The following is a 26,344-nucleotide window of genomic DNA, read 5'->3' as shown; positions in this document are numbered from 1 at the left end:
GTGTAATTGTAATGTATATACTGTGTTTGCATTTACGAAGAAACACTTCACTACAGACACATCTTTTAGAATTTAAAGCAAAACAGTAGAGCCTGGCAATACATTTCAGGATAAAAGAATGATAAGTAAATAATACAATATAGAATAATGTAATAAAAAGCATAGACACATTTTTGCAAATCCAAATGATGTGATATTTTGTGAACAAAGCCTCTGGGCATGAGCTATTTGATTTACTGTTGCAGGATTCCTTTACCCACCCACATATCTATGTAGGTACATAAAGCTGAGATGAAAGAAGGGAAAGTAAAAATACTCTGGGTCATAACATTGATTTGTTTGCTAGTCAAAGACTTATTGATCTGCCTGCATGCTTTTATCTGTCTGGCACAAGCTAGCTGTGGGAGAGTTGCTTGCTTAATGCATGTTTTTGTTACTTCTTCCTTCGTATTGCTCATTAGATATTTGTGCATCTAGATTTCTAAATAAGGGCGAAACATCAGTTCAGGGATAAGGGGATGGAGGAGCTGGGAAATAACTGAGATTTGTACTATTTAAAGGTATCATAGACCCTATGGACACTTTGAGAATCACATATCTCCTTTAGATCTTTAAATAATGTAGAACAGTAATCTCTAACCTCTGGCTATCCAGCTGTTGTTGTACTAGAACTCCCAGCCTAGAGAAGAACATTGCTGCAGGCCCCTGTGTTAGGGGGCTATCTGAGCTAGGCATCTCTCAGAATTGCATTTTTAACTTCCTTTTTTGGTCCCTTGATCTGATGTCTACACAGTAACATACTCATTGGAAGCTATTCTCAACTTGATGATGTGCTTGGTCTGCAATCGTAGCCAAAAAAAACACGAAATTGGGTATGACACAGCCAAACATGGCAGGTGGTAACCCCAATGTGCAGCTCTGCTTTTGTTTTGGAAATCCTTTAGAAATATGAAGATCCATTAAACATTCTGGATAACAGGTACCAGTGCCCTGTGCCTATACTGTATGCCAGCTGTGTCTGGTTTGCAGAATAGGCTGCTAGGCTCAGCATAACATGGTGCAAGAGTGCCCTGCACTTTACATCTGTCCTGAGAAGGCACTAATTCCAGAGTGCCCTTTGCTCCAATTGTTGCACCTAATGACATGCAATCATTGACTGGCAACATAGGCGTTGATAGGTATGCCTCCACTGGTGAGAAAAAGGCCATCAAGTAAAACGCCTGGTGATCCATGAATGTTAGTACTGTTCCTGCATAAAAAAAAGATTTGACAGCGGCAGCCCTGTTTTATGTGAATATTTTTCTTCTTCCGCTAGAAATGCCCTTATTTATATTAATAGTATTGGAACTTTAAGCAATTCAAGTATGTTTGAATTTAATATATACAATGTTCTTTCTATTTAGTGTTTGTTGCTCTATAAATATTTCCACAAATAACTGGTTTTAATTTGCTCTGAATTTCTACAGACTAAGGAGACAACACAGCACTAAAATAAGCACGGCTCATTTACCAATTGAATTGCTGATTTACAGAGACAAGGGATATAGTTCAGTCTCAATCTTTATTGCTCTCTGAGCACCATTCAGCGTTCTGAACAATGGAATTGCCATTATACTCGGCAGTTGTGGCTTCTGAATGCATAGCCTAATTTGTGTGACTTTTCAGGCTGAGCAAAACAAAGGTATATATCCATGTTTTGTGTAGTTTATTGACTGGCAAGCAAGCATTGTGCCATTTTCTGGCCACAAAGGGTGGTATTATTAGCTATAATATTGGCATGACAAAATGCCAGACTGAATCCCCTATTTCCCATACAGGTATGGGATCAGTTATCCAGAAATCCATTATCCAGGATGCTCAGAATACATGATGGCAATCTACCATAGACTCCATTTTAATCAAATAATTAAAATGTTTTAAAATTATCTCCCTTTTCTCTGTAATAACAATAAAACAGTACATTTCACTTGATCCCAACTAAGATAAAATCAATCCTTATTGGAGGAAAAACAATCCCGTTGGGTTAAATGAATGTTTAAATTATTTTTGGTCCCGAGCATTCTGGATAATAGGTCCCATACCTGTATATATACAGCACAATGTATTCCCTTCATTTTTAACACAGGTTTCATACCCACAAAGAATCCCTCTTTTTTAATGTCTTTATGTTGGAAATATAACAATCAAGGAAATCTGCAAAAGTATATATAATAGCTCTAGTAGAAGCACATTGGTTTGAAACTTACATGTTCCAGATAGTTCCAAATTATTATTTTTTTATATATAATTTTTTGCAGAAGAACAAACCAATTCAGCTATCTGTCTAATTTAACATGACAGAATGAGCACAAATATCCATACTATAAATAGTGATACAGGAAGGTAGATCACTAAAATAATTCTTCATGTGGGATTCAAGCTGTTAAACATAACTCGTAAAGCTAATATTAAGCTCCTGGAGGCTGAGGTGTAAATAAACAGGATATTCTTTGCTAAGCCTTCCATTGACTAGTACCCAACACCTTTATTTCTTTGGGATGAAATAACATTGAAAACATTATGCTTTCCCTCATCTTACTAAAACTTTAAAAGTAAAGTCACATTCTACTTCCTGTTTGTAGGAACACAAACAAAACAAATCAGTAGCCACAAAAAGTCCTCTGTATAATGAGCTGCTCCTTATCTAAAAAGCCTAATGAAGACTTCAGCTTAAAGGTGGTCATACACCAGTTATCGCCAACCATTGGCTCGTTAGCAACATGTTGCTCACCAACTCCTGGAGACAAACGATATCCAATGCGTTTGTGATGCTGGTTGCCTCGTCAATCCACCATACACGCAACAAATATTAGGGTTGATTCACTAAAGGTTGATAAGTCTTATCTCACGTTTTTTTGAGTTAAAATTGACGCGAAAAAAACGTGCGATTTGCTAAAGTATTAACGCATGCGTTAAGTTGCATATCACGTGCGTTAAATTTTGTGCAACCGCATACGTTAATTTGCGCGCTGAAATAATACTAACGCATGATTCACAAACACTTAGATGCGCTAAATATCGCATTTGTCTGTGCGAAAATGAACACCTACTTGAGGCAGGCAGTAATTATAGAAAAGTACAGTTAATGAGCTTTTGGCAATAAAATATGGACTTTGCAGTGGGATTTATTCAAGTCTGTGTTGGCCCTAGAGTGATGCAGCCTCCAGTTTGCAGGGAAATAGTCATTTTCATAAAAGTAGTTTTACGAAAGTAATGGCATGCATGGCTAATATGGCGTGCGTTTTTCGCATGTCGCGACTATTTGTGCGCGACGCATTGATTAGCGTGCGTTCCGTCAAATACCTCATGAAAATAGTCTTTGCAACTTAAATAACGCATGCAGCATCACGTCTAAATTAATGCTTTTAGTGAATCGTGTGTTTGCAAATAACATTGCATGCTATAAATAGCACACGTTTTAAGCGCACTTTAGTGAATCAACCCTCTTGTTTCTTGTGATAATATTGGTGCGTATATGGCCAGCTTAAGGAAGGGATGGGTTTGTTAACACAGAAGATTTCTCAATGGATTGCTGATTTATTTTGCTTGTGCTTGTTTATGCACAAACTCTCTGACCAGGGTTGATCTCCCTGTCTTTCTTTTTCTATGTCATTTGTACTCTACATATCAAGTTAAAGTGCAAAAATTAAAAAAAGAGTTTCTCAGTGGTTTTAAAGCTATTAATAAGTGTAAAAAAATGAAGTTCTGGGAATTCTTCAGATTTCCCCAGCCCAAATGGTAGTAAATTTTGAGAAGTTTTTCGAATGAAGCTGTAATTTATATGTATATCTTTTTCACTCAGATGTTTGTTGCCTTAAATTTCTTTGAACAATGAACTTACATTGTAACACATTTGCCCCCAGTAATGTGTGAATTGTGCTTTAGCAACTTATACAGCATCAATGCAACTGAGGTTGTGTGGAACACACTATTAAACACTAACTTGCAGCAAAGCCCTGCATTGTCAGGTGCCCTCCATTATCTTATATGATGTATGTATGTATGTATATCTTTATTTATAAAGCGCTACTTATGTACGCAGCGCTGTACAGTAGAATGATGTCTACATTTAATATATAATTAGTGCTACAGCAGGAGCACAGGAGTGATACCCTGCCTGAAGGAGGTAGCTGAACTGGAATACTGGATTTGGAAGGATTTTGATATCAACGCAACTGAATTAATATGGTTCTGTACTAGAAAAGTGTTAATATTTTAGGAATATTTCCCAGCTGTTTGTAGCGATGTTCAAGGAGATTATTGAAGAACTTCCAGGCCAAATTGTTCCCTTGGATGCAGAAAAACTATCCTTCCACCAGATTGAAGCTAAATTGAATGATTTTAAGGGAGAAGTGCAATTTACCCAGAATACATTTTAACAAATCAAGTTATTTTCATCTAAACCAAGACCAGGCAGACCTAAAGTGAACCTATCTGTGTATGTGGGTTTACGTGCTTTGTGGGCACGGGCATGGTCAAAGGCAAATCATCATTGCTTACACCCATGTTGTTGCACCACAGCAATGCAGAGGGTTTATAAGCGTGACATTTGTCTGGTGTTTAATTATTATTATTATCCTGTATTTATAAAGCACCAACATATTCCACATTGCTGTACAATATTTTAGGCTTGTTTTTTCATAATATGAGTCTCCATTTCTTCCTTTTAATTGCTGTTGCTCTACAATTTGTAATATATTTCTCTTACTGTTCTTGGGCCAATGGCACATATGGTGTTTTAATCATCACAGAACTCTCAGAAGAGTAGTGGGCACGGGCCAACCCGAAAACCCGCTGGTTGCATTGCCTCTCCGGTGACAACAGAGGTTGGGTGGATTGGATGTGGGTATATAAGTAATTGTGAGGCGTTGGACTGGGTGAAGCTTGGGTTGGGAGAGGGTGGCTTATAGTTGGCGCTGGTTGACCCATTGTCTTGTATATTATAACAGTGCCACCAAAGGCTACTATGAAAGGTGACACCCAACTTCTAGTTGTTCCTTGAATAATAACCAGCATGGCAGCATTTAAAGAAAACTTTATTTAAGTGTTTGATGAGCTACGATGCTGAAGTAGATCTCTTTCTCATGTTTCTTAGGTGTGAGAATACAGTAACAGTGTTATCGCAACTGGAAATCCTTGTGTAGATGATCAGATTTCAGTTATTGGAAAATGTTGAACATATTAGTCATAATAAATATTCAAACATAGGGAAGTGTTGGATCCAAGGGTAGACGACACAGTGAATTTCCTCCATGTATTTTTGCCAGGCTAGGGACATACTAATCAAAATGGAGCATTGCACATCATGCCAAAAGTTTCTGCCACCATTTCAATAAACTGACATGGCTAGTGGTACTGGCTAGTGATACATGTTATCATTCCCCACCCCCCAGGGCTATAAGATGACAAACCCAGGTGTCCCTAGTGGCAATGTTGGGGGCTTCTGTGTTTTTGCATATATTTTTTTTCTCACTGTGTGCTTCTGGTGCAACTTATTATTATTGCTAAGGAATTGCTTTGTAACAGCTACTTATAGTGTAATGTGTCATATAATTTTAAATGTATTTGAAAGCAACTACTGTACATATCAGATTGTCCTCCCTAGTATTTTTGATTACTCTTTGGTATTCTTTTAAACAACATTAACAGCTACTTAACTAAATATAAAAATGAACTACCTTTGATCTAAAGCTCAGTTCCCTTTAATTTCATCACTGACACAATATTTTAAGAGCAAGTTTTTGTTGTTGATTCTTGTTTCTCTCTCTCTTTTGCGCCTAGTGGATGCGATAGTGGAGTTTGACTACAAAGCTCAACATGAGGACGAGCTGACTATAACAGCTGGTGACATCATCACCAAAATCAAGAAGGAAGATGGCGGTTGGTGGGAAGGGGAGCTGAAGGGAAGAAGAGGTCTGTTTCCTGACAACTTTGTAAGAGTGAGTACAATCTGTCATTTTGTGTTAATCTATATATAACAGCAGTGTCTTCTGTATCGACTAGCAGAGACCTTCTTCTTCAAGCATCATTAAAATATATTTTGATCTGAAGAAAAAATAAAGTGGTTTTGAATCTTCCTTTTATGATTATAAATTCTACTTGAGACAACGAATGTATGGGCCTACAGTACTTTACTGCATGAAAGGACTTTTTAGTGAGAAGATATAAAAGGGTTCTGTTACCATATATAATTTTAGGCGGTGCTACCTTTATGCTGTCTCATTTGGGTACATTTAGTGGGATCTTAAAAAGGAGCTATGACCAAAGCAATACTTTAGAAACCCAACTTACCAGTGAGAGGGCTTAACAGAGTTAAAAAGTACATGTAAGGGTGAAGACACAGAACTACGTGTAGCAGCTACTTGTCACAGCTACAAAACTGGATAGTGCTGATCATTTACTATGTATGTTTTAACAGAGGCAGTTCTCAGTACTGTCTATAGCAGGGTATTTTCTGGTGTTTAGTAGCTGTGACAAGTAGCTCTATGTGTCTTCACCCTTACAGCTAAAATGTTTTTCATTGGACACAGCACATTAAAAATTACCAGGTTGTTCAGATACTCCCAGCTGTGTCATACCATGCACAATTTACCTTGCTTTAACCCATCAGGCCACCTCTATGTGAAGTTACAGGACCCCCAACAAGGTCAAATAACCTACAGGGTGTACAGGGCATTGGGGGACCTGTCCCTAGTGACATTCAAAAGTGCCTATAATAATGGTTGTCCATTCTACCTGCAGGGGCGGAGCATTGGGAAGAAGTTATTGACTCCTGTGATGATTGCCTAAAATCTCTTTCAAATGTAGTTTAAATTCACTAATAAAATATGCAGGACAGGAATCCTTATGTGGAATCAAGGAAATTCTTTCCTACATAGACTGGTCAAATACCAGCCGAGTGGCAACCCTAGATCTGGATCTGTCCACAAATTACTGGAATGGGGTAGTTAATTATCTGTTGCCTTTTATTCGCCTGCTCCCCCGAAGTATACCTCCTGGGGTGGGTCAACAACATTTTACTACTGAACAAGATCAAGTTGCTCATTAGGTCACTCTATGGCATATAGTTGGTTGTAATCAGGTGGATGGGACAGATGACTTCTAACATTCCAGCATGGAAAGCCCTAATTAAATGAACATATACAGACCATGGCTGAGCAAACAAGTTTGCTAAAATATGGGGCCCTTGTGTTGATATCTCCTCAGCTGCTGAGCTGGGAACTAGCAAATGTGGGTTACAATTTAAGATCCTGGCCTACTCATCTTCATCATTTTGTACCATGTGCTTTTGCTTTACTCCCAGTGTTAAATGTATGAGAGACACAAACTTTCCCTAGCAGCTGCACGTAAATGCTAGATTTTGTTAAACATGGAATGAACAATATATATTATATAATATTTATATATATATTGAGCATTTTAAAGAAGTTAAAGGGCAAAATGCCTCATTAATTTATGTATTGCTCCATTAATATTAACAACATCTCTAAAGCAGAGACATGAAACTATTTCTAAGACCTTGAGAGCATTAAAATGCAGTGGGGCTATAATACCCTAGTTTCAGTTCTGTGTTCCACGAGCTGTCAGTTTTCTGGAATCAGTGCTCGCATTGTTTACTTCTTTTTCTTCCATTAATATTTCTGAAACTGATTTTAAAGATATTTACATTTTTGCAGTGGTTTAATTTAGGAAGTCAAGGGGGGTAATGTACTTACCACTGGGTTTGCTGGTCTCAGCAGTGGGAGCCAGATCAAAAATCCAGTGCTCGGTGCTTAGAGCAGATTCAGGAGGCACAGCTAGCCCCATACTTACTGTTTCTTTGGGCAGGCAGAAAGGCCAGGGCCCGGATGCAGGCTATCCCACATAACACTCTCCTGCACATCTGTACGTTAGGGGGCAGGTGGGGCAAGCCTATGTATCTAATGCAGGCATCACTTGATTCAAGGCACCTTTGCCCATTATTCACATGCCCGACAGTGCAAAAGTGCAAAAAATGGCTGATTGCAGCCTCTAAACTGCAATTTAAAATATTAATGGATTTACCCTGGACCCCAACGGAAAAATTCAGACTACTTATTAAACTATGTTTACTACCTGTATCTCATCATAATGCTTTGGTACACTATGATATTGTAACTATGCTTGTATATACGGTGATATTTGGAAAGTAGCCTGTATGTCTTTTGCTTTTTCAAATAAAAAATATATTGAAATAAAATATTAATGGATTTAATGTTTTTTAAAGGGGTAGTTTAATTTAAGGTAACTTTAATACATTTTATAAAATGTCTTATTTTTTGCAACTTTTTATTTCATCTTAATTTTTTTTGTAGTATTTTAATTATTTGCCTTTTCCTCTTTTGATTTCTCCAGCTTTCAGATAGGGGAACTGCCCCTGACAGCCAAAGCTATAGCTATGTGAGGCTATGATTTTATTGTTACTTTTTATGCCTTATCTTTTAATTGCAGCCCTTTCCTATTCGTCTTCCAGCCTCTTATTCAAGCCACTGCCTGTTTGCTTGGTTATATTGCACCCTGTAACCATATAGCTGCTAAAATTCTACTAAATAGCTGCTGAACAAAATGCTAAATAACAAAACAAAAAAATGGGGCAAAATATTCAAAAAGCTTGTTTTTCCCCATGTGAAGCAGTAGATGCCTTATGATTTATATACATGACTTTTATAAAAAAAGGTATGTCGTGTTGGTGTGCTGCAGTTTCTGTGCGTGTTAGTTACACAAGCAGTACTCTCAGCAAGCCTTACTGAGTTTGAGGTTTTACACTTGGCTTGCTCTATGCCATGCCAGAAGCAAGAACAATAAACGATTAGCTATTAAATGAGGTTAGTGATGTCATTTCAGTCACATGACTCACTGGAACTTGTGTACTACAATAAATAATGCACCTCTTAATATAAAATATTAGTATATTAGAAGTTGCCTTGGAGTTTCATCACCTCTATAAAAGCCCTTGGCTGTGCTAACTTATAACAGCCTCATATTTTACAATAGAGGTACATTATTCACTATATAATATGCCTGTTAATTATATCCTTATATATATTATGAGAATAAAGTACAAGTGATGGCACTCACAGGATTTTTCAACTTTTGGCTTTTGGTGAAGTTTGGTCTTTCGCAAGGACCTTTTGTCAGATCAATAAACCTTTGGTTTTTTTTTTTTGCTTTACCAAATTGGGTTGAAAAATCCTGTGAGTGCTGTCACGTGTACATTATTTTGTATGGTTTCCTGCTCGGGCTTCCAGGTTACAGGTTACAGGAATGCAGCCTACACGAACTACTACTATATACTATATATATATATATATATATAAAAGCTAAAAAAGTAACCCCTGTTAACAATATGAGGATATTAGAAGTTACCTTAGAGTTCCATGATCTGTGTAATAGGTGTATGGTCATGGAACATGGAACATTTACCATAAAACATAAAGTAAAAAATAACAAACATGCAACAAAGTTCAGAAATAAGTCTATTTTAGCATATTACCAATGTTATACTATTATGGTGCCAGTGATAGTCTGTATATATAGCCAACAGGCTATGAAGGAAGATTGGGCTGTGGATGTTAGCTTAGAGAGACTCTGGATTGTATCCCACAGTTAAGTCCTTTCCTGCACGTTTAGCTTAATGTCCCACCATACTTGGTGCACCCACTGTGACTGCCTGGATTTCTCTAAGAGTATGTTAAGCCATAACAATCCATAACAAGGAGAAAAACATTGTATAAATATTTCTATACCTTATCATTAGCACTACAAAGGTAACTTACCTTATTTTGTCAACTGATTTAAGCAGAATTGAGTCATGTGATTTGAAATTGACTTTCAAATAGGAAGATGGTCTAGTAAACCATATAACACTTTATATTGTTTTCCTTTTTTTTGTAAAGTCATCGATCTGATTCTGATGTCGGAAAATGTATTTTTTTCTTAAAAACAGTAAGCACAATTTTTATACAGTGTAGTTATTGGAAAAGAAACTTAAACTGCCAAATGATTGTCACTTTTGGTGCTTGTGTGGATTTCTAATATAGTTAAGAATTGCAGGATAATTGAAAAAAACAACCCCCAAATCTCAATTTATGTTTGTCGCTACATGAGCAATTAATGCTGGCCAATGCTTTGGCCCCGGTACCAATGACCAAATCATATTTGGGACCTATGGAGACCCATCAGGAGATGTATGTACTGCCTGGCCTATGCTGTCTGTGTATAGGCACCCACAGGCAGAGAGGACAGGCAGAGTATGGCACACATAGGCAGCATAGGACAGGCAGAGTGCTGCCTGCGTGTGCCACATTCTGCCTACCCTATGCTGCCTGTGGGAGGTGAACCTGGCAGGGGTTTGTTCTGGGAGTTTGTTAGCAGTTGGAAATAGCCATTAAATGGTCCCTAAGGTATAATTATATGCTGGGGGTTGCTGTGCTATCCACAGGGAAGGAGGAGGAGGCATATGGATTTAAGGGTGTGTCTTGATATGACATAATATAATTCTTTCACATATGAATGATGGTTAATATCCCTGAAGCGACCATTGTGATAAAATGGGTGTGGTTTAAAATGAGGGAGTGGCCAAAACTGGCTTCCATTAGTGGCCCTCCACCATGTATGCGAGAGAAATTCCAGCCCTCGGCACCGCATGTTCTCAAATGAATGGAGATGTGGGTAACTGGTTGCACAGCTGGGGTGGTGTGAATTGGTTGCACTGTCAGTGTCAGGCTAACAGCGGGGGGCTCTGTCATGCAGGAGAGTGAGTGACAGGCTCCACTGGGTTACTTACTGTGTTTTACATTTTTTAATTCTGCTGTAAAAGCAAAACTGAGGGCATTGCTCATATCAGGTTGTGAAAAGCTTCTGCTCAAAACAGAAAGAACCAAAACAGATAATTTTATGTTCCCAGAGGACAGTATTAGAATGCAGCAAGTTAAATGAATGTTATTTGTTTACAATTTTAGGGGGTTTAAATTAAAGGTCAGCCTTCCAAACTTCTAAAAATGAGCATAAACTAATGACAGGAGTGACTGCTCTTTGGCTCATAAGATGTGCTAATATTTTTTCTGGTGTTTGTGTAGCTAGACTATGGGGGTTGAGGCAGGGTGCAGAAGTGCTGGTGCAATGGCGGCCAGTGAGGGCAGGGCTTACCCACACCCACCAACTCAGGGCTCTGCATCTCGTGCCAAGTTTTCTGAAATAGTTAGCGTTAGAGTTCAGCACTGATTGCTAACACCCTAGCTTTGGGAAAGTTATTATTTTACAGAATGTGCACTGCTGCATTGCTATGAACTCGAAGTACCCCTAAAAATGATTGTAAATCAGTCCAATAACATTGATACAGTGTACAACCCATTTGATCATTTCTTTTTTACAGTTCTTATGTTTCCCTAAAACAGTGGCTTTTGGGAAATGTGGATTTTTCCAGAAAAACTCTCTCCCCAAAACATCATATGTCCATTTATATTGCCTAAACTGCTAGTTCTGACTTCTGAAAACAATGCATCATAGCTTCTGCTACACTATATTAGTAGACAGAGCTAGCATATCAGGCAGTATAAATAGATAGATGCTGCTTTCAGTAACAATTATTTACAAATAATTTAAAACCATTGAAAATTGGTAATACATGTACAGTATATTGTAAAATTGCTTAGAATTATATTTTCATTAAACAAAAATAGTTTTTGACCTTTCCCTTTAAGCATAAATATAGAAATAGCCTCTTTCCAAACTCTTTTCCACATTGGAACGATTCAGCCATTTGCTGTTTACTGGAACATAACTGGATTAGCGTGGTTCAGCCATGTCAGTAACTAATATATGCAGTCAGTCAATGCAGAAGGTTTATATACTGTATAAAGAACAGGATATATCAGGATAACAACTATAAATTAAATATTTATGAGGAGCAATAAGCAATTTCAGACTCCCACTGAGATACTTGTTTTTCCTGAGGAAAGTTTACCTTAAAGTATACAAACATATTCAGAACTCCAAGAACACTCAGTAAATAGAAATCTGGCCTGAATGATTATGTTGATCTTAAAGGGATTCTGTCATGATTTGTAGTGTAGATTTAATTACTAAATTAAACTGTGTACATTGCAAATAATTCACTCTACCATTTAAAATTGTGTACTTGAACCAATAAATGTATTTTTTTTTTAGTTGTAGTAACGGTGTGTCTCAGTGCATTATGCCTGATCCTGAGCTTTCAGAAAGAGCCAGCACTTTACAATGCAACTGCTTTCAGATAACCTATTGTTTCTCCTACTCAATGTCATGGCCAGACTTAGATTTTTACTATTGAGTGCTATATTCATATCTACCACTATGGAGCATTTTTAGCAATGCAAGTGTCAGGGAGCTGTTATCTTTTACCCATAGGAGTCATTTGCATGTCCCCTTGGAATAAGGGCAGGAGCAGTAAGGGACACAAGTGGATGCCGCTTAGTGCTAATCTGTGGAGAACTTGTGCCCAGGGGTGTGCTGCTCTTTGCACACATCAAATATCTGCGTAAGGAGCAGCGTTTTTTTTAAACTTTGCACACTGTGTGGAGCATTGCGAATGGGCAGACTATCTTTTTATTTCTCTTTTCTCTCTCCTGCCAGACTGTCTCTTCTGCTAAGAGACAGGTGCAGACTCAGACCCAATATAGGCCCCAATATAGATATTGCTCTTCTTTTACCCTTTTATAAATTATCCCATATAAATGAACAGAGAGCTGGAGAACTCTATCATTAGTTTTGGATATATATGCCCCAGTCTCTCTTTTTCTGTCCCTTCATCAGACAAGCAATGCTGTACAAATAGGGTTGCGTGAGAGTTGTTGTAAAAAGTTGCTGGAGGGCCCATGTTGGGATAGGGAACCAATTCATTGGCTGTTGCTATTATACAGTCATATAAATGCAATGATCGTTTGTATTTGTGCATTCATTCTCTTGGCAACTTTCAGTCTAGTTTTTTAGCTACTAACTGACAGTAAGTGCAATGGCAACACAGTATGGATTTTTTCTCTCTGCTACAAAGAGAAGTTAAGCTGTGGCAGGAAACACTTCTTTGTCACAGGAAGGCAGTTGGGCAAACCGTGCAGTGTGGTACGTTGCAGGCAACATAGTCTGCAGTTAAACAATTAAGACAGATTTGTTATCAGGAATGCTACCCACCTAGGGTTTTTTGCACAAAGGGCCATTCTCTAATGTGAGGTGCTTATGTAAACATTAAAAAACCCAATAGAATTGCTTTGGCTTCAACATGGATTTATGCTAGCATAGGGATTTACTACATTATTTTTATTACATTATATTAGCAGCTTTCCCTATCTATGAAAATAAATACCATCTACTCTTATTACAGTAACACAAAACGTTTTATTGCCCTGTATATTTGGTTGCGTACTGCAAAACCCAAACATGCTTTAGGGCAGATGGGCATTTGAAATCATTGATTTATGCTGGAATTGGCATTTTAAACCTTCACAAATCACTAATGGGGTTAGAGTATGTAATAAAAGGCACTGATGACATGAGCAGCAGCAGGCTGACATTGTGACGTCACAACATCGTGAAACACATTCAAAATTAAACAAGTTTCAAGGACCCGGGTCCACTTCCAAACTGTAGTTCCTGAGCATGCTGTTATTCTACAATTCTATTGAATTGCTGACCCTCCAGCCTCTAGACTTTCTTGATCACTACCTCACATTCTATTTGAATTGTGTTTCTGCCTCTTCTTCAGTGTCAACACCCTTTTTTAACTGTAAAGGCTGATTTTCTGAAAAAAAAAACCACAGTTGCAAAAAAAGAAAGAAAAAACTACTAAAACACGTGTACAACTTTTTTCTGTAGTTGTGTATTTTTCCCTTGATTGTTAACACATATAAGGAAATACATATACTGGTAAAATGTTATCTGCCACATACTGTAGTTTTGCCAGGTGCAGCTACCCACACCAACCAAGCAGATAGGTTTTGATGGGTTACTGAACCAGGGCAGATTGAGTACATTTCTTACACAGCAGCCAAAGAGGTTTCCAAAACAATATTTTGATTGGTTACTGTGGCTTATTAGTCCTGGTGCAAACTTTACATTTTTATCACAGTGACCCCTTTTGCAGCTTGGCTGAGTTGTTTGCATTAGGATTACTAAAAAAGCAAATGATGATCAGTGACCATCTAGCTAAACATTTATGGTTTACATTGATACCATTTTGATCTGCCCAGGGTACACCACACTCCCCACACCACCACAAGCCATTCTTACTTTTTACCATGTCAGCAATTCATCCAGCATGTGGTAATGGCACACATATTGCTTTGTTGCCTGCTGCCTTCGGTGTCAGTTTCCCTTGTTTATGCCAGGTTGCCACATGTAAATGGTTTTACATTCAGTGATCCCCATTCTCCATGTAGAGGTATTTTCTGGTATGGCAGTGTGTGCCATTGCCCTTATAGTGGGCCAAACTAACTTATGTACGCAATGACCTTGTGAGTGACTCATAGATCTACTCTGTGATATTAAACCATGTAGCTGGCAGTGGATTAACCACAAGATCTTAAAAAAGAAAAGCAAAACATATTAAAAATGCCTAAGTCATGACTGCATAGGTTTTCATGCACTTTTTAAGAGATTATTAATTCCCGTATCTAGGTAACCCTAATGAGTGGTTATTGGGTCATGATAGACTGATCATGTTCTGGGAAGACCTTGGCACGCTGATTCACTGTTGTGTGACTCTTTTGACTTTTGTACTCCTAGTTAATGTTATTTACCAGTGTACCAGTTGATGGTAATTTATCATGCTATTCACACCTTAGCTACCATTGTGGCACATCAGTAAGCTGAGGAGTCTGTATCTCTAAGGCACGTGTTGAACCCAGCCCCAATAGTTTTTCCTTTCTAAAAGCAGAGAGTTAACTAGAGTGGATGTAGGCTGGTAACTTCCCATGGCCAAGGCCCAATCCCACATGTAGGCGGTTAGGGACAATGGGTGGTTAGAGGAGGTTAAGAAAATTGGACAGTAAGGAATATACTTATCATGCTGTGTAAAAAATGGAGTAAAACATTACTGGTGATGTTGTTTATAGTAACAAATCACAGATGCTTTGCTTTGATTTTCTAACTGTTGATTCTAATTGCTGATTAGTTGCCCTGGGCAATGCTTTACATCACTTTTTACACAGCATGATAAATATACCCCTTAGAATATGATTTTTGTTGTTGCACCACTGCCACAAGATCGGCCTCTAGCCTGGCTCCCCTAAACTGGCAAGAAAATGCCTGGGTACCACCACAACAAAATGTAATTGCTATACTGTTTAATTGCTAAACAGAAGCCAGCACTCAAAGCACTTAGATATGCTACAAAAAGGAACACTGTGTTGTTAACACTATTATAACACTAATGTTTGTTTCATGACAGCATTCATACATTCCGAGAGCCTGCATATATTTGGTTTTACAGAAATAGAAAAGTTCCCCATTTAAAGTAGCTTATTCACAGTAGGTCAGCAAATTGTGTGATGCTATGTTTAGTTAGTACTTCCGTGTTTTGTTTTTTTTCCCTTGGTCATTTTGCTCTGAAGTCTAAAATGTTTCTTGTGGAAGAAATAATGTTCCCTGTTCTATAAATGTTGTGTGTTTGAAATGCCCAAATACAGCAGTGCAACAAAGTTTTAAGGAGCACATAATAATCTTCTTTGCTTTGGTTTTGAATGACACATAAAGGCTCATTTATGATCCCAGTACAGTGTGCAAAGCAGGCCTGTGGAGTCAGTACATAAATCCTTCGACTCTTCAGTTCATGGTACCTCCAACTCTGACTTTGACTCCCACTCCACTGTATTTAATACACTAATACATTAACACAACATACAAGCCATTTCATAACTGCCAAAGCTCAGCAATTTTATGGCTATATGAGGATGATGTCTTCTTTTGGGAACAAACCATTACTGGCTAGGAAGCTGACACACTACCCTATTGTCCATCCAAGGTTGTATTGCCAACATGAATCCTAATTTATATCGGCAGTGACAGACTTGGGTGGCCAATAGGATACTGTTCAAGTTTAGGTCTAAATCTATAACTAAGCCTATGTCATTGTGGATTTTTTTTTTATTAAAGGACAGTGAAAGGTTATTATAAATTAAACGTAAGTATGATCCTGATCCATGATCCTGTCTCCTGTTCTGAGCTACACATGCCTACCAGCCAATCAGAAGCGGATCTGGCAGGGGGGGGGGAGGGAATGAAACGCATGTGCAGTATGAAGCAAGGAGGGAAAGGAAGGGAGAATACCTTTTTTAGAGATGGCTGCCTGTTCTAGAAAATGTGAAGTAAGTGTGACTGAGTAAATATTTGATTAGGTGAGCCAAAAGTGTGGCGTTTTTACTAAACAATAGGAGGACTATTGGGCAGTATGCTTTTTAAATTTTGAAAAAAGATATTCTCCCTTCCTTTCCCTCCTTGCTTCATACTGCACAAGTGTTTCATTCCCTCCCCCCCTCCCCTCTGCCAGATCCGCTTCTGATTGGCTGGTGGGCATGTGTAGCTCAGAACAGGAGACAGGATCAAGTTACACACATGCTCAGAGAATAGGAAGGCTGCCGCTGGCACCTACAGGAAGGGAAGAGAGATTTCAGTGATGTCACTGTAGTCTTCACACTGCTGTAGGCTGCCAGCACCATATCTCAGAGAAGCAAGCAGGGATCTGGGAATTTAGATATGCAGTAAGTACTTAAAAAGAATGCCTTTAGACTTACTTTTAATTTATATTAACGTTTCATTGTCCTTTAACTTTACAGAGATCCCTGATGCCAAAAATTTTGCAAAAAAAAGGCAAGTCAAATGAGACTGCAGTGTGTCAGTATAACACAGAAATAGAGGAAGAGGCAAAATGGCATGTCAGTCAAAATATGTGATAAAAACGTGAAATTAAAGGGAAGTAAAGACTCCCTGACTCTACCGTATATACTCGAGTATAAGCCGAGTTTTTTAGCACTGAAAACGTGCTGAAAAAGGAACCCTCGGCTTATACTCGAGTAATCCGGCATTCGTCTCGCAACCCCCCCCCCCCCCCGTGCATGAGCACATACGTCTAGCATCCCCCCCCCCCCGTGCATATACACGGACACATATGCGCACGTACGGGAATTCACACATGCGGTGTGGTGGATGCTGGATTCGCTGCATGATGTGTGTGCGCCGGATGCGCTGCTGCTATTGACTCGGGGCCTCATTCTACTCGGGTAATTACGACCGCACTGTCGTGGATTCCGGATGCGCTGCCGGATGTGCGGTGCTGATGCGCTGCTGCTACTGCTAGTGCGCACGTACGGGAACTGATTCGCTGCCTGATGTCAGTGTGCGGGTGCCGGATGTGCTGCTGCTATTGCCTGGCTTGGGGGCTCTGTCTAACTAACTGACATGGCCCCCGCCCTGTTGCTGGGTCATAAGTGAATGGGGTGAGTAGTTGATGGCCACCTTAACACAGGGCTTTAGTTATAGCCAAATTTCTTTGTTTATCATTTAATGTGCATAAAAAATCAAAGATGATTCGTTGCTTCTGTCCTACAGACTGCCTTGCTGCCATAAACATTAAACAAATCCCTGGATAATGGATAATGAAACAAAACCCATCCCATACCTCTGGTAAAAGGATTACATTGCAAGGAAACACAAACCTTCACACAGCCACAATCTCATGTTCATATTGTCACAAGCGAGTACTGCGTATGGCTTATGTCACAAAACCGTATTTGCGAGGGAAATTTACTTATTGTCTGGTCAATGCAGGGCCACCCTTTGCCAGAGCATGTTGCACCCTGATGTTTGTTGCTGGTGTATAAGGGTATATATACGGTATCCTTCAGTTTATTCTTATCAGTTCTCAAGCAATATCGTGTTACCAGTGACTTTCGAGTATATGGTAACAACTGGGTCATCTCCATTTAAGTGTGGACTTTGTTAAAACTCGGGTATATAGGCAGCAGCAATAGGTTAATGTCAGTATGCTTTCTGCTGAGAATGGGGGGATCTATGTCAGTTCTATTATCAGTTCTCAAGCAATATCGTGTAACAAGATTATCCTGCTGTACTTCTTGTGCTTCGTGTGCTGGCTTGCTCGCACCAGCCCTACTGGTGACACCCTAGGCTTATACTTGAGTCAATAGTTTTTTCCAGTTTTCTTAGGTAAAATGAGGTACCTCGGCTTATATTCGGATCGGCTTATACTCGAGTATATACAGTATTTATAGTTTAGCACCATTACACTAGCTTTCATTCCCCCTCCTTAACCCACCGACAAATGCAATTAGTACTCCAGCCTGTTAAAGGATTGTGCCATAGTGATGTGCAATTATATTCATTATCTGCAGGTTGGGCTCAGGTCACAAAGTGGGTTTGTGTTTTCAGGTTCAGACAGGTCCGGCTTTAGGAATTGCCAGACCAGCCACCTTGAGCCTAAGTGCTTAACCTCCCAGTGAGGCCTCCCTGTTGGTGATGTCAGAGGCTGGCACCTTCCCCTCCATGATGTCATTGATTAGCTTAAGTTCAGTTTAACATAAGATTCGGACAGGTGCAGTTTTCCTAGGGGCGGGATTAGGGGCCAGGGTTACCATCAGAAACTTACAGATAATTTATATACCACTATGGCTGCATAAATTAAAAGTGCCTAACAAGTTCATGGTAATATTGTTAATTTGAAAAATGAAATTTTTAGGAACTTTATCTTGACTAATTTCTTGGGGTGGAATCAGGACATTTAAGAGGACATAGCAATGCCACGCCGTGCATGCCACTAGCCTAATTAGCACACAGCATCGGTTTCCTTACTTTTTCCCCTCTTTAGTTTCATGTTGCAGTTCCCTGGTTACTAGAGCATGCAGTGCACAAAATCATGGGCGTCCACAGAAAATTTTCCAAGGGGGGGCAAGTAAGCTAGTATCATCCTGCAACAGACAAATATATATATATATATAAATATATATATTTTTTTTGCAGGATGATACTAGGGGAGGCTAAAGATGGCCCATACACAGACTGACCTACAGCTAATGTGACACTTAGTGGATTCGCTGCTGGCGTAAAAAGTTAACCTCCCAACTACCTCTTGCCGTTCCCACTGACTCCCAGGGATACTGTACAAAAGTGCGGGGGGGGGCTTTTTTTTTTTTACCCTAAAATGTTTAGTATGTTAAAGTATTTATACGCGCATTTCTGTGAGGGGATCTGCAAACATTTGTGTTTGTGATCAGGGCTAGTTCGCATTCAAATTCACTTTTATTTTTAATGGTTTTTCAGTTATTTAGCTTTTTGTTCAGCAGCTCTCCATTTGGTATTTCAGCAGCTATCTGGTTGCTAGGGTCTTATTTACCCTAGCAACCAGGTAGTGGTTTAAACAAGAGATGGGAATATGAATAGTTAAGGGGCCTACTTGGAAAAATAAGTAATACAAAATTATAATAATAATAAAATTGTAGCCTCACAGAGCAATATTTTTGGCCCCCATTTGAAATCTGTATAGAGGCAGAACAGAGGCCTGTGTATAGTACCTGTGTATAGTGCCTGTGTATAGTACCTGTTTATAGTGCCTGTGTATAGTACCTGGGTATAGTACCTGTGTATAGTGCCTGTGTATAGTACCTGGGTATAGTACCTGTTTATAGTGCCTGCGTATAGTGCCTGGGTATAGTGCCTGGGTATAGTACCTGTGTATAGTACCTGGGTATAGTACCTGGGTATAGTACCTGTGTATAGTACCTGGGTATAGTGCCTGGGTATAGTGCCTGCGTATAGTGCCTGGGTATAGTGCCTGCGTATAGTGCCTGGGTATAGTGCCTGCGTATAGTGCCTGCGTATAGTGCCTGCGTATAGTGCCTGGGTATAGTGCCTGGGTATAGTGCCTGGGTATAGTGCCTGGGTATAGTACCTGGGTATAGTACCTGGGTATAGTACCTGTGTATAGTGCCTGTGTATAGTACCTGGGTATAGTGCCTGGGTATAGTGCCTGGGTATAGTACCTGCGTATAGTACCTGCGTATAGTGCCTGGGTATAGTGCCTGGGTATAGTGCCTGGGTATAGTGCCTGCGTATAGTGCCTGGGTATAGTGCCTGGGTATAGTGCCTGCGTATAGTGCCTGCGTATAGTGCCTGGGTATAGTGCCTGGGTATAGTGCCTGGGTATAGTGCCTGGGTATAGTACCTGGGTATAGTACCTGTGTATAGTGCCTGTGTATAGTGCCTGTGTATAGTACCTGTGTATAGTGCCTGTGTATAGTGCCTGTGTATAGTACCTGTGGGATGAAATCTGCAGCAAAAGTTGAGAGTTGGTTCTCAGGTAAAGTTACAGCTGCAGATTCTTCTTTTCAGTCTTCATTTGTTTCCAGTTTGCAAAATCTCCCGATCCCTGTGTGCATCTGTGCTCTGATTGGTCAATTTTACTGTCTGTCAAGGAAGCTGTGCTCTGATTGGAGAATCCACAAGAAGAAAGATCCAATCGGAGCACAGCAAAAACGGGCTTGAGGAGACAGTGCAGAAAGTAAGGTTTTTTTTGCTACTTTTCCAGGGGGGGGCAAGTGCCCCCTCTTGCCCCCTTCTGTGGACGCCCATGCACAAAATGTAAGTGTTCTTGCAGAGCCTGTTCCTTAGCTATTATCTCTAAATAACTCCAAATACTATAATATGTCTGTCAAAGAAATAAAGGGAAATTGTTGAAATTGGCATAGTGTAAATCTCTCTCTTTTACGAGCTGAAACATTACAACCCGGTCATTTTCTTTCTAAGATTTTCCAGTATTTTATGTAAATATTGCCAAGGGGAATAGGAAAATACAGCTGTTAAACATGTCACGGGATTTGACTCCACATACAGAAGGCAGAGGTTACCTGGCACAGATACAGCTGCACAAAAAAAGAGGGGAAAGTATCATTTCCAAGCATTAGTAACCAACTCTCATTGGAATAGAAATGCCACATGCGAGAACTGTATTGTGTGAAATATTATCTCTATTTATCTGGCATTTTACATCTCTATAGACTGATTTCAAGGCACAGCAACCTTTTTTTCAAGTTATCTTTCCTTTGTATTTGGACTAATGACTTTATTAATTATATTTTTCTGGTCCAGGGAACTATAATATTTATGGTAGTTTTATTGCAATGTTTTAGAGTGAAGGCACACACACTTTTAAAAAAGTCGCAGCAACTAATCTGTGCAGCAAATCCGCGTGGGTGATTAGTCATCTCTTTATGTATGTAGAGGGTAACTTGCGGTTTTCCCCTTGCACCTTAAACCACTTTCATTAAAGGTGCTGGTGTAATGTGAAATAACGCTCTATTTCTACTTGATCCCCACCACCCCTTTAAGGTTGTGTTAAAGGAAATAGATAAATCATTTTAATAAAGTTCAGCCTTAAGGTTAATGCCACATGGAGCGGATTATGGTGCAGAATGCAGGCTTGGACTGGGATTCAAAATAGGCCCTGGCATTTCAAGTACACAGAGGCCCAAACAGCCCCCACCAGCCCAATAAAGAGTGACTGTCTGTGGCATCTTACAGCAGCCCCACTGGCATTTGACAGAATCCATATATTGCCAGTCTGGGCCTGGCCCTGGCGGAATGCATACTTGTGCATTTCTGCTCTGAAATCCTCTCTATGTGCCTGTACCCTAGCGTATGCCAGCGTAGGGGCTGATCCTTGGCCTGTGTTTATCCTCAGGCCACCAATATGCCCCATGTGGAATTAGCCTAAATATTTGGAGCAACTATACTGTATAAAGATGGTCTAAAAGGAGACAGAAAACACTCAAACTGGAATGGAACATCTGGTTTAATAATTTGCATTGCTTATGCAGTGATTGTTCATTGTGGCAGGGGCCCACTGCAGGATGTGGCAGGTACTGAAAAACGGCTTTAGATTCCAATAATTATATTATCCTATACTTATTGGAAGAATAAACAGACAACAGTTCAACATAAGCCACACTCATTGGATATTCTTGCTGATATAAATTTTGTTTTGCTCCCAGATGGAAGAATTCTAATGCCATAATTCATTATATGAGTCCGCAGACACCACTATGCATCTGTGCTTTTGGAATGCTCCCTACTGCCTCCTCTTCTTTCTAAAGATTCCGGTTTTCTTTTCCAGAGTAATGTCTTTCTCAGGCTTCTGTATCCTGCAGCGGCTAGATAGATGCATGCTGTGATCAAGAAATGACGCAGAGTTTATCATACAAATCAACACAAGGGACTTGTGAGCCTCAAACACTTGCTAGCAGCTGGCTCGTCAGCGGTGTGTTGGAAAAATGGCAAAAGTCCATGTTTGTGCAATTTCAAAAAACAGCCTTTTTAAAGTTTAGAAAAGAAGAAGTCTCATGGGAGAATGTAAAAAGGCCATTAATAGAAAAAACAAGCACAATGCAAACAATTTCTTCTCTGTGCATGAGTTTTGCAAATCCTTAGTCCCTCATCTGCTCTATGCATACTAACATATACTAACATTTGCTATATATCCCCCACCTTGTGTCTCATACTTTCTGCCCTTTTAGATTGCACAAGCTCTCTTTCCCTCTTGTTTCAATCAGTTTTTTGTATATAAGTTGTATGTTTGATATATAAGCTGGCCAACTATGTCAAAGTCATGCCCTCTGGCCAGTCCTACACTCACTTTTATCTGTTTAATTAAGAATTCTACTGCTTTGTTATATGTATTTTTTTCCAGGGGATTGAATATTACCTACAACTTTATTGCCTTCAAGGTTACAACTCACAAATGGTTGCACTTTTATTGGCTCCACTAGGATCACCTGACTCTAGCTGGGAAGGATGAAAGCTACAGTATGGAGCCGGCCATTGCTCCTGTATAAACTATAGCAAAAAAATATTGTATAGTGCTGCAAAATATTTTTGTGTGTCATTAATTATTTAAACCTGTTCTTAAGAAAGATAAATAATAAGAAGCAACAATAATAAAATATTGTACGCTCACAGAGCAATAGTGTTTTAGCTATCTGGGTCAGGGATCCCCATTTGAAAGCTTCTCAACGGACTGCTGATTTGTTTTAAATGTGCTTGTACCATTGAATGCCCTGTTAAGTGCAAGTCACCCCATTATAAACATGTAATGTAGTATTGTGAAGCATGCCTTATAATTTGTCAGAGGCGTCTTCTTCCTGATATGGAAGAATCCAAACAGACCTCACCCACACAAAGGCCTGTGATGCAGGACTCTCCTGGGGGATTCTGGACCACTGGGAGGCTTGCTAATAAAGGAACTTATCTGTACGAATAGTACAGTTTTATTATATGAAATTCAGGCTATTGTAAAGTGCAGTTAAGGATGGTGATTGATCCAGATAATAACGCTAGCACACGTTCAGGTCAGTGAATATGTCAGACACAGATGAAGTCACAATGTGCAGGTTATAATATCCGACACCCCCAAGGACAAATCCTTTCATTATGAGACTGTTGTATTGGGTCTGTGTAAGCCTCGAGTTTTTTAGTAGACAGAATGAAAAAGCATTCTGGTCTGAATTATGGCTGATATAACATTAGTACATTTGGCTGCTTTCCACCAAGCTCATCTTAGCATATGGTATATTGTCAGGGAACATTTTTCATAAAAGCAAAAGGGAAATGTACAGCATTGTATGCACTTAGGGCTGAATTGGGAAGGAGTAGATGATTAAACATGGTGCTAAAAAGCAGGGAAATACAATGTAAGACTGACTGTAGGCTCTTTTAAGCAAATCACACTTGAGTATTCTGTAGTGACATATGCAAACTACGCCATTGTTCAGTAACCCATATCAACCTGGTAGCATTGGTCAGTCTGATACTGGTTGGATCGATAAATGCAAAAGTCTTTTTGGTTGTTTTTGCTTTCTGGCCTTTGGAAAATTCTGACCATGTCTATTATATATCCACACTGTCAACTAAACTTTACTAAAGCAGTATATGTATAGGGCCTGTTATCCAGAATACTCAGAACCTGAGGTTTTATGATAAGTGGTCTTTCTGTAATTTCGATCTCCATAACTTAATTCTACTAAAAAAATCATTTAAACACAAATTAAACTCAAAAGAGTTGTTTTGCCTCCAATAAGGGTTATTTATAGCTTAGTTAGGATTAAATACAAAGTTCTGTTTTATTATTACAGAGAAAGAGGAAATTGTATTTTACATTTTTAATTATTTGATTAAAATGGAGTCTATGGGGTCTTCCTGTATTTCTGAGTTTTCTGGATAACAGGTTTCTGGATAACAGATCCTATAAACCTGTACAGTTTGTACTGACAGCCTTATTCAGTTATCCATTGTTACAAAATTACATAGTTAAAGGAAAAGGAAAGGTACAAACTAAGTAAGCGTTATCAGAAAGGTCTATATTAATACAGCCATAAGCACTCACACAAATGCTGCACTGAGATTTGTTGTGTCTGTTTTCCTCTGCCAGAGACATGTAGCTCTCTCCTTTCTCCCCTCTCCTGCTCACCCCTCCCTCAAGAATGCTAAGAACGCCCTCCCCCCCTTAGGAATGTGGATCTGAGCCAATCAGCAAGAAGCTGACTCATAGTCTTACAAACTGAGCATGTTCACTTGGTCTGGGTGTCTGTGCAGGAGTGAGGCATTATGGGAACTTTCTTTACACAGCTCAGCGTTTTTTTCTTTGGCTTCTGATCATCTGAACAGATGAAATATGTGGAGACTTAAGGGCACTATTGAGACAACTGAAGGTATGCCTCTAGCTTGAGATTAACTCTTTATTAGCCTTTCCTTCTCCTTTAATTTGGGTTTAAAAAAGACAAAAGCCCTTTGTGCATCTTAGTGCACAATACACATACAGACCTATCTATACACTCACATATATAACTATATATTCCCATACTTATACTAACTGTAGACCTTAATATCACAATAGCCTTGGGTATTCTGATTGTTCTGATTGCGGTAAGTAATCACCGAAGTCCCTCTGCCATCAAAATATCACCTGGCAGGGATTTTCCACGACCTCACTGCCCTCAATGTGAAGAAGAACCACCTACGCTGCTTTAAATGAAAATTCTGTTACTGAAATCTAAAAGAAGGTGGCCTCTCCTGTGTTAATCTTTTCTATGGGAAAAAATATCCCCCGCTATATGTCTATAACGTCCTCTTACACGTAAAGAGTAGTCTTGTCCCCGCAACTGCAGCACGATAGTCTTTCCTCATAGTTTACATCTTCCACCCCTTTTACCAGTTTAGCTGCACATCATAATGTTAATGTTCGGCTGTACAGCACTGCGTACGCAAATAGTGCTTTATAAATTACAATATTCATACATACATATTTTTTGTCCTCTGAAAGAGGCAGCACATCAAACTGCAGCATATGTCGCAGTCAGCAAAATGGAAAGCTAGGGCTGGAAGGGCACTATTTTCCCTGAGGTTCTCCCTGTGAGGAACATGACAATTAAAACACCAAGGACATATTAATAAAGAAAAAGTTGTAAAATATATAGCATATTTAGAAAGCCATGGATTTTGATAAGAGAAATAATCCATTACAAAGAAATAATTGACTTATGAGGGTTTTTTTTTTTTACACTAAACTTAATGATACCATTATTGTATAACTAGAAAAAATGTGGTGTGAAAAGTGGTTAAATGTATTGTATGTAACAAGCCAGTTTTTACTCAGCTTCTTTTAAGCAAACAACTCTTTTTATTCCACAATTTGCCCTTGGCTACATGAAGTTGTTTGGTTTTTTTACATACCTTTATCAATATGGCCCTAAAGCTGATGCCAGACGTGGCGTAGGGCTGATATTTTCGGCAAGAGGAAAAACGCTTGGCAAAAATACAGCCCTACGCCTGCTACTTCTGCCTGCACCCGAATGAATGAGATACGCTCGGGTGCAGGCACATGTAGCCGATATACGCATGAAAACGCAAGCCCTACGCCACGTCTGGCATCAGCCTTAGTGTGCTCACTTACATAGCACTTGCGGCCCAGGGGTTGCTGCCCTTCCCCTACCCAAAGCCGCAAGTCTCTGTTCTCTAAAATGAGCACATAGGCCTGTGGCGATTTCCAAAAAAATAAAATAAAATAATGTAACATAGTAACATAGTCACATAGTAAGTTGGGTTGAAAAAAGACATACGTCCATCATGTTCAACCATAATGCCTATATATAACCTGCCTAACTTCTAGTTGATCCAGAGGAAGGCAAAAAAACCCCATCTGAAGCCTCTCTAATTTGCCGCAGAGGGGAAAAAATTCCTTCCTGACTCCAAGATGGCA

The 26,344-nt window shown here is 39.3% G+C and overlaps 1 protein-coding gene across 1 annotated transcript in view; it reads left to right on the top strand.

The window, feature by feature from the left end:
- Positions 1 to 26,344, top strand: part of sh3kbp1 (SH3-domain kinase binding protein 1) — a 189,059-nt gene that overhangs the window by 30,867 nt on the left and 131,848 nt on the right. Inside the window, exon 2 of the mRNA XM_002935188.5 lies at positions 5,821 to 5,978. Coding sequence (XP_002935234.3) covers positions 5,821 to 5,978 — 158 coding nt within the window. The remainder of the gene's footprint in view (positions 1 to 5,820; positions 5,979 to 26,344) is intronic.

The sequence above is a fragment of the Xenopus tropicalis genome, chromosome 2 (genome assembly GCF_000004195.4).
Source record: "Xenopus tropicalis strain Nigerian chromosome 2, UCB_Xtro_10.0, whole genome shotgun sequence".
Taxonomy (NCBI): Eukaryota; Metazoa; Chordata; class Amphibia; order Anura; family Pipidae; genus Xenopus; species Xenopus tropicalis.
Note: the sequence above shows the minus strand (reverse complement) of the source record. Positions and strands in the feature narration are given on the sequence as shown.